This window comes from Zonotrichia leucophrys, chromosome 2, assembly GCF_028769735.1.
Source record: "Zonotrichia leucophrys gambelii isolate GWCS_2022_RI chromosome 2, RI_Zleu_2.0, whole genome shotgun sequence".
Classification (NCBI taxonomy): domain Eukaryota; kingdom Metazoa; phylum Chordata; class Aves; order Passeriformes; family Passerellidae; genus Zonotrichia; species Zonotrichia leucophrys.
In genome coordinates, this window is record NC_088171.1 from 106792140 (window position 1) to 106806810 (window position 14671).

The window sequence follows — 14671 nt, forward strand, 5'->3', positions numbered from 1 at the left end:
TTGTAGCACAAATGTTATATTGCCCTTTCACTGAAACTGGAGAATAGTGGTGTCTGTTACATCTCATTAACTCCAGACCTATTGTCCTCCTTTATCGGCAAGGAAACAAACAAAAATGGATCATTTGACAACACAAAATAAGCACATAAAACATGGATGAGACTTTTAGAATAAGACTCCCTTTGTTCACATTTGAGTTTCTGATGCCAGGCTAGCAATATTTTTCATTCATTCCTGATACCAACAGAAGGATCAAATAACTCGAAATTAAAGAGGCAATAGGAGGTACAGGTCATTAAAGATAAATGAAGGAATTAAAATCCACATAGATTTCAATAAGATCTAATAAAAAACAAGTGTGTCCATTTTTAAACAGCACAATATATTTTCTTTTTACTTATTTAGATTGGATCATCAAGATGCAAAGGAGCACACCTTGGAAAAACAGTCTTTATGAAATCATAGCACAACCAATTACTTGTCAATCACCCCTAGCAAAGTTTTAAAGTCAGTTTTTCAGAGATTCCTGTGGTCTATTACCATTAATGCACATTATAGAACTTTAAGAATGGACAACATCCTACCTGTGTTTTTTGATTCCGTTTGACAGCGCCTCCCCACTTCCACACACCTTTTCTTCAGACATGCTTGAAGTTATTGTATCTTTTGAATCCATGCTGTCCTCTAAGGAGTAGGCTGCTGCTGTTTCAAACCCACTTAATGATTTTTCAGATTCCGAATCTGCAAAAGAGCAGGTGCATGTTAATGAATCTACCGCCTGTGCTAGGCTTCAGTCACTAACAGATCTCCCTGCCTTGTACAAAACTGAAACCTAAGTAGCCTACTGTGTCCTGATGACAGCATCCATTTGGTAAGTAACTAGTACTGCCAGAGACTGCTGCAGCCCAGCATCTAGACATAAAGAAATTGCACAATAAGCAACACCACAGTACATTAAAAATCCTCTACCAAATTGAGCCAAAATCTGGCATATTTATTAAATTGAAGCTACTAGACCTTGCCTAGGACAAGTGCCAGTGCCATACAGATGCCAGTACCCTACCAAACAAACAGGTACCTTGAGTAGTGACTCCTTCTTCAGTTTGGTGTAAGTTCTAAGACTCTCAGTGCTGTTCACCAACCTTCACTTCCCAACTCACTGAACAAGTATCAAAGAACAGAAGGATGAATCATATAGATAACACCAACTACGCAGGTCCCAGCAAAGTCTAAGTGATAAGCTCACCAATCAACAAGATAAACTTTGTTCTGCGGAAGGCAGGTTAATAGTACAATCCACATCACATTTAAACTAAACCAAACATCAACAACAAAACCTTCTTTCTAACCGGTGTTTTGGTCAGGTAGTGTTTGTCCACTCTGGAGAACAGTCTTGCCCCAGATCAGAAGGTACTAATTTCCTGGCAAAGGCTGTATTTTTGGGTTTTCTTTCTATTTTAGGTTTTCTTTCAAACCTGACAAGATTATCTAAGGATTATCCAATTGCAAGTTCCAGGAAGTGAGGGAACAAGTCAAGACATCAACTTCCGTTTCATTTGAAAAATTCTTTAGCAGAAACCAGGTACCACACTGAATGACAAACAGCTTAATGCAAGCCTCACTGTTCCTGAAAAACATAAACCCAATCTACAGTAGATGGTATTCCTGCTATGTACTGCTTCCAGCATATGCTGTTGCTCTTGGCTGCAAAACCCCAGAGAAATAACTGCAAAATTAGCCATTCTCTCACATACTCGTTCTAATTCAAAACCAGCAATCAAAATCTGCTGAAGTAGCACAGAGTCCAAAAGAATATCTCGCTCACAGCTGTCTAATGCCAGGTGCTTTCTTGTTTTGTCTTTAAAAAGCTATGCCAGTAGCTTCTCCAGAACATGCAAATTATATATTGCTTTGCTGAAGGGTGTGTGTATATACATACATACATATATATAGATAGGAGGACTTTGTACCACATCCAGATCACATAAGGGTCAGGAACAGGACAGAATCCTGATAAATGGATAGGCTATGTCACAATGTCTCCATCTCTTCTAGAGAGAGATATCTAGAAGCATAAATGAGATTTTTCACTTAAAACATCCATGCCTATCCTCACCAAGACAGTTCTGAAATTAAGCCAGTTGCTAGGGAATGAAAAGAACTGCCAGCTGGTGCTCAGGATATGTTAAAGAAGTGGACTGGCACTCCAGAGAATCTTCTCACAATTTTCCCCAAATTTGTCAGTCTAGTTCTGTGCCAAGTTATGACATAACATATCAAAGCATTAGTTTGGTGGGTACTATATTTAACAAGTAGGGTAAGGAAAAGCATTTTTACTTGAGACAAGTTTGTTACATAAAATACAGATTTGTCCAGAGATCCTAAACTCAGGTAGCCAGGAAGATGGAATTTTCCTGCACATCCAAATACTGCAGAGGAAGAGACTCTAGGAGTGTGACCCAACTGGGGCCTCAGCTTTCTGACCACACAACAAGCTATAAAGCTCCTTGAGGTATGTACTCCACCTCTCTTTTGAAAGAGCTGCTCAACTGTGCCAACAGTTATCATGACAAGAAAAGCATGAAGCCAACCCAGTAACACAAAGGAAAGGCTGGCTCCTGTAGGGTCCTTTCTTCTCTTGTACCATCCAGGACTGTCTTGCTTTCAGACAAGAGTCATAGCGTGCAAATTCCTTCAATCTGAGCCTCTGCAACAGACCCAGGACTCCAGAGCAGAAAGGCAAGAGCAGATAAACTTCACCAGAACTGCGTGTCACTCTTGGATATAATTCTCAGTATAACAACGATTTTTAAATACCACACACATTCAGTTCTCCTCATGCTGGCCTTACCGTGCCAAGAGAGGATTCTGCTGGACTGAGCTCTGCACCTGCAAACCTCCCCACGGCTGCAGACACTGACCAGACAGCCTTCCCCAGGGCATGAGCCTTACCTAATGCAAGAATACCATGCTATACAAGAAGAAACAGTAGAAGAATGAAACACAACTGTTATAAGAATGAAACACAACTGTTGTACCTGTTTCTCCCTAGAGAAACCTCACCCATTTTTCTGAGAAACAGAGAAAGTACATCTACAATAGTACCTGCCATCAAAAATCTCAGTCTCCAATCCCTAAACCTCAGCCACCTCCTTTAACCCAACGAATTTAGCAAGCCTTGAGAGACTGTTAGGATGCCAGAGTGCACAAGCCTGGTACTGTACTGTGAGCACAGATCAACAGGCAACTCAAAATGAGCTTTTCCCTGTGCACTTGCAGCGAACTCTTTTCTGAATTAAGATTTGCATACTCCCCCGTCACTGCAAAAAAAGATTTATATTCACAAGTTTCTACAGAGCAGCTGTCAAACAGATGACTAGGAGAAAATGAAGGTTTTTTTTTTTTTTTTAATTGAACTTAAGGGGTTGTGGGCTGAGGAGGGGGGAGAAGGAATAAGCCAAAATTTTAAAGTGATCTCTGAGACAAGACCAGGCTGACTAGGAAGCTCTCCAGCTCACAAAACCTGAAAGAGTAATAGTACAAACACCAGCTAAGTTTTGCGAAAGTGGGAGAGCACAGGGAAACAGCAGAAGCAATGACAGAAATTTAACTCAAGGGACTTCATTTCCTATTGCTACAACTGGTAAGTTTTCAGATGCAGATAGGAAAGTCCGGCCAATATTTTTCATTAATAAATAAACCTGAGAAATATAGTGTTTAACCATTAGCACTGTTGGGTTTCAGTTCTGGCCAGGTGTTTCCCATCCCTCTGAGACACCCGAGTTCATTCTTTTAATTCTATTCAAGGCAAGAAGTGACAGGCAGCAGTGTTCTCACAGAGGCTGTGAAGTATTTTTGGTACATGTTCAAAAAAGCCACTTGACAAACTACTCTAAACATGGAAGGAAGGGCAAGAAGTTTGTTTGCTTTTTGTATAATTTTTACTTTTAAGTGATCTGATTACTGTAGACAAACTGGGAAACAACAAGGGATGTAGTCTGCTACTTATTGTACCGTTTAGGAGAGTTATTTATAAACACAGCACCCAGTAGTGCTAGATACCAGCAGAAGCTATACTATGACAGGTTAGCTTCAGTGTACTTAAATATTCCTGTAAATAAATAACTGCTTTTATTGCAAGATGGCATGTATGCAAAGCCATCAATAACCCTCTCAACACACACAAAAATCCTGTTTGCAGAAAAAAAACCCCACTTCTCAGATAAAACCCGTTTAAAAGAGAAAAACAAAGGAAGATCTAAATTCTTCCCAAACTGGGTGCACAATTTGCAAATGAGAAGGGAATCTTATCTGAAAGGCAAAAATGAAGTACTTTTACCCTTCAATTCTAGACATGCTTAGCCATTTTTCAGCCTTTTGAATGACCTCTGCATTCCTATACCCTTTTCATATGCTTCTGGTCTGTATTAATCAAAGCTAATAACTTCTCCACCTCTCTAGGAGACGCATTGGTCTTCTTGAATTCTGCTACTTGTTCAGTGCTCCTTCCCTTCCCCAGAGCCCTCCCGTTCCACCCCACCCTGCTTTAAACATAGAAGAGTTTGACACATGTTAAGCATTCAATCCTGAAAGTGAGAGCTGCAGCACTCTGTGTGGTATCGAGTTTAATTACACATTTCCACCACGCCCATGATCAGCGGATCACCCCGCTGGGAAGCGCTGCTGACTGACCTACGGCTATCAGAGTTCAGACTAATAACACCCTTAACTTTGCTCTTCTTAGCACTGGATACCATGCTTTGGTAAGACAAATAACTGCCATTTTCTCTAGGTACTTCCTTTAATTTCTCTCTCTTTGCAGGGATTTAGGAATTACTGCAACAGTCAAAAAGTACAGACAACAGCATATCACTTAAAGATACAAAGAAAGGAGACTTCAGAAAATCAACTCCAACTCCAGTAAGTCATCTTACCACATTGCAAACATTTTCCTCACTCCAGTATTGGAAAAGGAAGAGGATATTTCTGTAACTCTGGCCACAATTTCTACAAACAGAACCACACACCACAGACTTTAACAGTGAACAATTCAGTCTATGCCAACACTAGCAGGCAGCATGGATCAGGCTGGAGCAAATCTGCAAGAGGAACAGATGGTGCTGAGGACTTGACAATCAAACCAGATACATTTCTAGTGCTGTTCTCTTCAGATCTGCTCTTACTCTGCTGCCATGGACTGAGCTCCAATAGGAGCTGGACTGTATCTTCTGATTCAGCTTCATTCAGGAGTAATTGGAATTTTCTACAATGTGAACCAGAGCATGGCAAATAGGGACAAGTAGTTGCTGCACTGACTACATCTTTTTTGATACACCTCTTCCTCAAAAACCTGCTTGAAAATTGCTCTGAATTGCCCCATTAGTGATACTTCTGTTGAGAGTAAACAAAAAATTATTTTTAAAACATTAAATAAATAAATAAATAAAGCAGCAGGAGCATCTTTTTTCAATCTGTCAAGTCAAAACTAACAATTCTTCAGCTCAAAGTGCAAGCCTACTTATGCAACACTCTCACTTCTAAACTCACTCCTACAGCAGGGATTTAAAAATTCATAGAACTGCAAGAGAAAAAGATGGCATCCTGATAGAAAAAATACTCTAAGTAGTGGCATTTTCCCACTGACAGACATTATAACTTGTTATATCACCCTGTTAAATATATTGGTGTTTGCTCAATCTCCCACACAACTTCGAAAGGCAATTCATGAATATGGCTATTTGTCCAAAATCAATATAATTTGACACTATCAGTTTGCAAATCAGGTTAAGCAAAAGCTTTGCAGACAGTTGTAGCAATTTAGATTTCCAGAAACAAAAAAACCCTCTCCTCAAACCATACCAACAAAAAACTAATTCCATTCATGCTTAAAGTGAAAGTGGTAACATGTATTCAGCAGTCAGGAAAATACATCACATTTCCCTTTTTCTAGCCACCTCCCCATCCCCGCCCCCTTCAGAAACAGAAAGGACCTTAATCTCTGCAAAGCACTAAACATGAACAACCTAGAGAAGAGAATCTAACACCAGTCTGATTAAATTGACAGACAGCCAAGAAAATAAGTCTGCCCCAGAAAATTATTTAAAATGCAATTAAAATGAATTATGTCAAGTAACTTCTCCCAAAGGAGAAAGAAATCATGTTTGGGTTTTTTTAGGTATGTTTGTATATATATACGCACTCAGCAAATTTCCCAATTTTACAAATCCACTTGACATGATTTGTTTGTAGCTTGCAAGGACAAAACTACCACCTCTGACAACAGGAGAGGTGGCTTTGGACACTTTCATTCAACAGTATTTAGAGATCAGGTCAGTTATGAGATGCATCAACTAGCAGCTCTTTAAAGCTTAATATTCTCTCATATGCACAAGGCAAGCCCAGCTGGAGAGACTACATTCCAACTGCATCACATAAAGAACTATTCTCTGCTTTGTTGATAATCAAAAGAGCCTGAGGCCTTCCAGCAGAATTGTTCCTTTGGTTCCAGAGGAAGAACCTGTTTTAGTGTTCCTCAGTCTCTTCTACTTGAAGGCTTGATAAATCTGCTGCTGTGCCAAACAGCAGTGTCTCCTTCACAAAGTTGATTCACTGCGTTCCTGTGCATAGACTTCCTTTCCCTGTTTTTTCACGGCTTAAGTTTCTCACTGCTGAACACCTACCAAGGAGTCTGGGAACACTGCTTTTCTCATCTGTTCAGTTCAGAACACTGCTTTTCTCATCTGTCAGAAGCATCAGACAGCTCAGTTCACTGAAAAAGTAACCCCATCCTTGCTAGTGAAGTTTGCCATCACAACCCAATTGTCAGCTACACTTAGATTATGTTCACCCTCAAGCTTTTCCAGATCCCTTGCAGTTGTAGACAGGTGTGCGCTGCCGGATCACCCAGTTAGAGCTACTGCTGAGCTGCATGCACTATGTACAGCCTCTCCATACAAATGCATGCTGTAATTATTTCAGGCAGTTCAAAACCTTCCAACTATTGGCATGTTCTGCATATGAAATTATGAAAGGTATTCAACTGAAGAACAGATAAGGAAAGAAAAGACATTTAAGAAATGCATGCAGGATTTTGATTCATCCTTTTCTTTCACGTTTAACACTTCACGTACACAAAACTGAAATAAAACAAGCCCTTCTTAATATCATTATCCCTAAAAATTAGGGATTTTTATAGTCTTAGTCTTAACAACACAACAAAGGAAAAAGCACACATCATCACTGGAAAAGGCTACAAGATACAGTTACCTTTCCCAAAATAAGAGCCTTACGTTTTTCTATTTAAAAAAAAGTGTGTAGACTCTCAAGCAATCAGACCTTTCACTTCTGTCCTGTGGTTTTCTAACCTTTGGTCATCCTAAGGTGAAGCAATACAATTCTGCAGGTGAGCTCTGGCAAATTTTTACAGTCTTACTCATAAAACACACCAAGTTTACTCCTAAAATTAGGTCTGTGTTAGAAAGGCAGAAATTTCACTTGAAGTTAGACTGCTTCCACCTTCTTCCCCCACCCCACCTGCCCCCAAAGCATTCACTACACACATGTTGTCTACATACTCACATTCCAGACATCACCACTTACCTGAAACAGCATCATAGAACTGCTCTTCACTGAGGATGCTGAGAGGCGGAGATCCCTTAACCAGAGACTGCTCTAGTTCATGGTGCTCGGTAGCGAGTGTCTCTAATGCTTCTGACAAGATCTTGTTTTTCTCCTGCTCATGCTCCAGTTTCAAATTCCTCACCTATAAGTAGATACATGTATGAATAAAATCTCATCTCTCTGAAGAATGTGTAGCTGGAAGCTATTCAGAAAATAGACTCTAATGAATAAATAACTAGCAAACAGCTGGAACTGAAACCGCATGGATTAATGAGAATATGACAGTACTTGTGTGATGACAATAAGGTTGTTAGTCAGCATTTTTAGTAGCTGAAAAATCTGACACATAAGATCTGACAGTATCAATCACAATTCTGTAAATGAATTGAAGCCAGATAACTATACCCTAAAACAGCGGGGAAATATTTACTTCTCTACTTGGATGACCTTAACTACGGAGTCAGTGATCGGTTTCTGCGCGCACCAAGCTCTTTCTACTAGTCCGCTCCAATTTAGGCCAAGCAGCATCATCTAAATTGAATTACAGAGCAAATGTGAATGCCAGCTACAAATAACTACAACTGAACTATGAGCTGAAAACATTTAACCCTGAAGATTACAGAAGGAAGTTAAGAAAGAGATTCCTCTGGTAGCTGACTTAACGTTGATATAAACAGCCCTCCCTCTGAACTCCCTGAACAGTTTGCAGAGGAGCCAGAAGTTAACAAAAAGAGAAGCCCGGCCAGCAGACAGTGGACCTTTTCTAAAACCCACACATGCAATGGGCTCCAGGGCAGATGATGTTATCCATGTTTTGAGTTCAGTACTAGTAATGGAAAAGCAACATGTCCTTCCTATTTCCTCTTTTTATTTTTTGCTGATGCCTCCCTGCCTTCTGTGTCTGCCAGTAGAGGGGAAAGGGCTGTGGCTGAAGGCTCAGAAATGGCCACTTCTCCCAGCCCAACAAGGCTTCAGTGTGCTGCTACCTCTCCTTCAGTCCCTAAACCATCGAGTCTTGCCCTTTCTTCCTTCCATTCCCTTTTAGAAAGCATCCCCAACCCCTGCCTTGTCCTCTAGTTTACTCTCAAAGGTCAGTTTACAACACTAATTCCCCCTCCACTAAGAACATGCAAGGACATGACAATTAATCTCTTGGAACAGTTACAGGGACAACTTACACATATACCAACATTACCTTTTTGAATCTAATTTAAGAACTGTTCCTATGTCCTCTCTGGTTACAGTTTACATTAAAGCTTTACTTTGGAGGCTTCAGCCCCCTCGGTTATAACCACTTCTCAAACAGTGGATTCAGAGCTGAGCACAAAAGGAGCTAGCAAGGAGATATTAAAAGAGATTTGCCACTTCCAGAAAAGAGCTTCTATGCTGGTGAAAACATATCCTCTAGAGAAAGATTTATAGAAGAAATTTTCACCCCCTCAGTTGTGCCAAATACTAAATCAGCTGTTTTGGCTGCCAGGCTCTGAGTATAAGGGGGGAATCCAATTAAATTATAATTAAAAGAGTATAAAATTGGGTTGCTAATTGAAAGCAGAAAAACCAGTAAGTCACTTACTGTCTAATAGTTTTACTCTGAACAAAATGAAAAAAGCCTGGACTAGTTACTGTCACTTTCATTTAAAGTTCACTCTGACAGTACCAATGAAGCCAATTACTGCAATGTTTCATACAAATCAGACATGCCATTGCAAAAGATCTGTTATTAGGCAGTTTCTACTAAATATATTTGGTACGCTGTCAAACAGTTACGGAACCACCAGCTTAGAGAAACAGCATCAGTATTTTGCTCTCCTGATACAGGGAGGATAGAGGACTGAAAATAAAATGGTACTTTTCATTCTTATTAAACAGCAAAGAAAAATCAGTTATGAAAATGCTATTTGCAATAATACTGTATTTGTACAATTGAATTAGATGCCATTATGCTATAATGCTTTGGTAAGTGATTTGAGTGATATAAATCTTTATCTAAAACTTACAGCAAATTAAAATACAATTAAAACAAGCTAAAAACCTGGACCCTTTCAGCATCCTTTAGTCACAGTTGTGTGACTAAAGAAGCAACAACACACACAGGCCAAAGACCACACCTGCTCCAAAAAAGTACTTTCTTGACCTTAAGGTTGCTCTGTCCTATCATAATGTAGAGCTATTCAGAATTGCAGAAAGTGTACTACAAATAAATTCTCTTTTTGTAAAATCAATTTCCAGCTTTACAGTAAGGTTCACATTTCTGTGTGCTCCCAGACCTCCTCATTGCCAGACACTTACTAGTACAGCAATTATACACCAGTAGGCAACAAATACCCAAACTTTTCATCTGTTCCATAAGCAACAGGGTGCTAGCCAGAAGCTAAGGAATAAAGAAAACCCACTTAATTTTATTGCTTGCAATTGTTGGGATGTTCATTCATAACTGAATAAACTGGATTTAAAGCAACCTTAATCAATATTTAGGGGCTTGAGATGGAAAGTTATAATATAGCATTTTTTTCAACAGTATGGAGGTTATGGGATGGACACACACATTCAGACAGAGTCCAGAGATTGCCCTACCAATCTCTACAGCCTGGCACCTCTACATTAGTCATTCCTTGAGGGCCGTTGTCAGGAAACACTGCAACAACACCACATCATTAAGCACCAAAACAGTTTCACAGCATCAACAGGAGAATGAAAAAAGATTTAAAAAATGATTCTACTACCCTTATTTTATTGATTTTGCCTGTAGAGAAGCAATGCTGGGAGAGATAAAGCTGGCACAACCCTGACGTGCTCAACAACACAGGAGAAAGAACCTTGCTTGAAATAAGCAGGGTTTTTTTTGAACACCAAGTAGCTTTAAGAGATACTTCCATTTTGTCAATAATGTAAGTCAAAGTAATGAAGTTCACCTTCTAAAACCTACTTACAGTAAATTGAATGTAAAGGGATGATGCTGTTTTGCTTTCTCAGAATCACATACACTCTCTTCCCAGTTTAACATGAAACACTGCAGGCAGATTGGTGCTGCTTTCAGAGCATAAGATTATTGTAATTGACAATAATCTTATGCTCTGAATTGACAATTGAGTGATAAGTTTTCCCAAAATGTAAGCAGCAGATTTCCATTTTGCATAATTTTGCCATGCTCTATTTCTCATTCACAAGATATGGTCAATGAACAGGATTCTGACGTGAATTAGTCCATCTACCTTGCTACTCCACCACCACTTTTGGAGATGGCATTTCAGCTTTATCCCTTTTGCAGAAGCTGTTTCTTTCCCATTGTGTCTTTCTTCAGTGTCCCAACACAAAAACATCTGCAAGATTACAGAAGGAACCTCCAGACTAGTTTTAAAATTTGTTATTAACACAAAAAGTGTAGGATTCATGTAATAAGCAGGAAGAAGAGCATAAAACAACAAAGCTGAGAAGCATTTCAGTCTATTAAACTGGATGCAGAGAGACCAGTATTTTTCAGTGAAGTATCACCTGATTTTGTGAAGTTGTATCAGCTGAATACTAAATCATTTTATGAACTGACAGAAATATTCATGTAATGCAGTAAATATCACACCAAAATGATGCAGATACCTGTGTTACACACAGTTCTGGAAATCCAGTCTGAGCAAGAGGAAGTGTTGGAATAATTATTTTACTGACATCCTGAGTAAGGCACAGCTTGTAATACAGCTGTGGTTTCTGCACCTTTCATGGTGGTGCCTGAGCTGAGAGACAGATGGCAAATCTTACTGGGTTCAGCTCCTCATCCTCCAACCATGGATCGGCTGCCACCATTAGACCCCTGTCACTGGTGCCCACAATGCCTGTGCCACCAGCAGCATTCTCAGCTTTCCTCAGAGCCTTACACAGAAAGTGGTACCGAGTGTTCAAGTGAACCCGGCATGAGGCCAGCTGAGTTCCCAATTGGCCAGGCCTCCTACCTTATCCCTGTCAGGAGCTGTTGTGAACAGCAGCAAATAGTTATCAATAAAGCTAGGCTTGTGCTCACTGTTAGACAAGGACACTTTAGATCAGTCCTGCTTCCATCTCCAAAGAGAATGGTATTACAGTCAAACTTCAGATTTCCTGTTTCTGATGGAAGCTATCTACCCTTGTCTCACAGAAGCAAACAATCACTCCATCATTATCCTTACAGCTATAGACATAGCTATAACCTCAGACTGAAGTCTTGGTGGTTCTCTGTCAGTGTATCTAGGTCAGTGCAACAATCCACTTTTAAAAACATACTTCTCCAGCTGAAGATGTTTGATATCCACGGTCTTGTAACTAGTTTCACTTTTGGTTTAATTGAATAATAGAAATCTGCTTCCAACAGCTTTTGGTTTAATTGAATAATAGAAATCTGCTTCCAACAGCTTCCTATATGACATTCCTGTAAACACTACAGTAAAATTTGCTATTTGTGAACTCCACATTGTGAGTTTAAATGGTAGAAGTGATTTATTTTAGCAATCAAACTGCTCTTTCTTTTGTTAAAGGAAAATATTATCTAAAATCCTGCTAAGCACAAGAGCATGGTTTATAAGTTAATTTCTTCATTGTGTACTACTGGCAGAAACTTCATATGCTTATTCCAAAATATCAAAAAGCTTATCTGTGTGTAATGTACACCAGTCCCACTCTGTTCTGCACCCTCAGTCTTACTTAGGTAGGTAGGAGACCAGTAACAAGCACCAAACCACTCTTTTTTATTCCCTTTTTTCTTTTTTAACGGGTGAAGTCTTGAACTATATCAGCACAGCCTGTAACCAAGGCCTCTCTGTCCATCCTGAAGACATCTTAGTACAATACACAAAATACTTGCTTTGTTTGGTGCTGGATGCCTTTAATTTAAATTAATGCACAACAACAGTGGCACTTCTGTGGGGTAGGAAAGGATCACACCACTCTACGCTCAGCTAATAACTGATCATCTCAGCAACATGCTACTGCAGCTGAAAATAAGCACTAAAGCAAACATACAGCGAGCAAGGCATAAAACAAATACAGACACCCAATAATATGCAGTGCTACATGCTTTCAACATTAGAACAGTAAATTAAAAGACAGCATACCTTAGATCCTACTTCTCCTGGACTGAGAGAAAAGACAGATTTCACAACACCGCAGTGTGATTTAGCTGGATTTTATTTTCAGGCACTCAACTTCAGTGCTAGGAGCGACTGCCCAAAACACACAGACTTCAGAGTTGTGCTGAAAGGAAGTACCTCCTCTTTCACAGAGAAACCATGAGGGGATCTGAAGGCAGACTCTGCTGGAATGTCAGAACACTGCGTACCAACCCTGCTCTGCAGTAAGCTGAGCACAGGAGAGCTGCCCGTGACACCGCCTCACCAACCGCTCTGATGCCTCAGAAGGGAGGGTTTGCTTTTCAAAATGAATGGCCTCGTCCAACTGCCACAGAAATTTCACCCCCCCAGAAATGTCATTTCTGATGGGATATTTACCACAAAGCACAGAAATGAGGTGCTAGTTCTCAGCTGGAAGGCAGGGGCTAGTCTAACACCTGGCTGGAAATTAACACATGACCAAGGAATCAGAAAAACACTGCTATAGTAGAACTGGCATTTTTATTTGAACATCTCCTGATGCTTTCTGTAATAAAGCAATTCAAACCTGCCATTTGTTTCACACTACATCTATTCATTTGAAGCTGATAGTTTCCAGGGTCAGCTACTCCAACAGGACATACTAGACTGAAAGACAGAACTTCCAGAGCACTGCAGTGTAACACTTTGCACTACAGAAAACTCGTCACAGAAAGCACCAGGAATCCAAAGCAAGAACTCTGTTCCCTCTGTGATTTTCATACCAAACAAAAACCCCTACCAAAAACGTTAGGCAAAGAGTGGAAACCACAACCTTGCTGCAGAGTTTAATATATACACAGTTTGTCTATTCAAACAAGCACAGTTGTAATTTTGCTGTTAGTACAATACAGTCCCTATTGCTAGTGCCTTCTTGCATAAGCCAGTCCCTTGTGATGTCCAGTTTGAACTAGTGCTGAGTAAATCTATTAATGTAGAATGAGAACTAAAAAACTCACTAGAATGAGCCAGGCCTGCCTCTGTGTCTTGAACAAAGGTAGAAATATAAAGACTGAATATTTTCCTCGAGGTGTATCTGTTTAGAAATGGAACAGTTCTATATATTTTGCTAGCTAACTTCAAAGCATGCTACTGCAGCACTAGTTCTACAGGATAGACTTCTAAGAAAAGTGCTGTTAAGACTTTCTGCTACCTGGAATAGTACCAAATTGCTGCTTAAGCTGCTACTGAAGTGAAAAATGAAACCAGTTGTTCTCAAGGAGAACTCACTCCAAAAGTTCTCATAGTTTCAACCATAATTGAACTTCAATACTTCCCAGATGCTTCCCAGAAAGAAAACAAATTTTAGAAAAGGATTGATTTTTACCTCTTCTCATGGGACTTAACTCCCACTAAGCACACATCAGTATATGATATGAATATGTATAATCATGCTTTTCTCTTAAATCTTCCACCCCAAAAAGAAGGAACAGTTCTAGTTTCAGAATGCTGCTTTGCAAGTATGCCTCAGGTGTCTGAGGCACTAGATAAAGGAATGAGTGACTTACGAATACTCCTATGGCACATCAAAAAACTGCAAGTGTGACAGCACACATTAAAGCAACAACAGAGTGTTCCCAAACAGATGCAATCAATTTCATGAAGACATCCCCAGATTCCTAAAGCATGTAAATATTTTACACAAACCTTTCAGAGTTCTGATCTGTTTATACACAAGCCCTTCTACAAAGAACCTCTTGCTGACTCACTACTCCCCAGCACCATCAAGCACAAGGGACTTGTGACAAATGTCTGCTATGTAAACATATGTTAAATTCTTGCATCCTAACTCTTCATTTGCTGGAGTAAACCAGCTCCTGTAAACTTCATCACAGCCTTGACTTTTCCCAGGGAACAGAGGACTGATCCAAAATAGGTCATGATTTACTTCAGCCATTACTTCTTGCTCAGGTTTTCCCCTCTCTGTGCCATAAGCC

The 14671-nt window shown here is 39.8% G+C and overlaps 1 protein-coding gene across 7 annotated transcripts in view; it reads right to left on the reverse strand.

Moving 5' to 3' along the window:
• OSBPL1A (oxysterol binding protein like 1A) overlaps positions 1 to 14671 on the reverse strand; it is a 78790-nt gene that overhangs the window by 22755 nt on the left and 41364 nt on the right. For all 7 annotated transcript variants that reach the window (XM_064705985.1, XM_064705988.1, XM_064705984.1 and 4 more), the window contains 2 exons: positions 7600 to 7762; positions 585 to 741 (listed from right to left, as the gene is read on the reverse strand). In XM_064705985.1, the coding sequence (XP_064562055.1) occupies positions 585 to 741; positions 7600 to 7762 (320 nt within the window). The remainder of the gene's footprint in view (positions 1 to 584; positions 742 to 7599; positions 7763 to 14671) is intronic.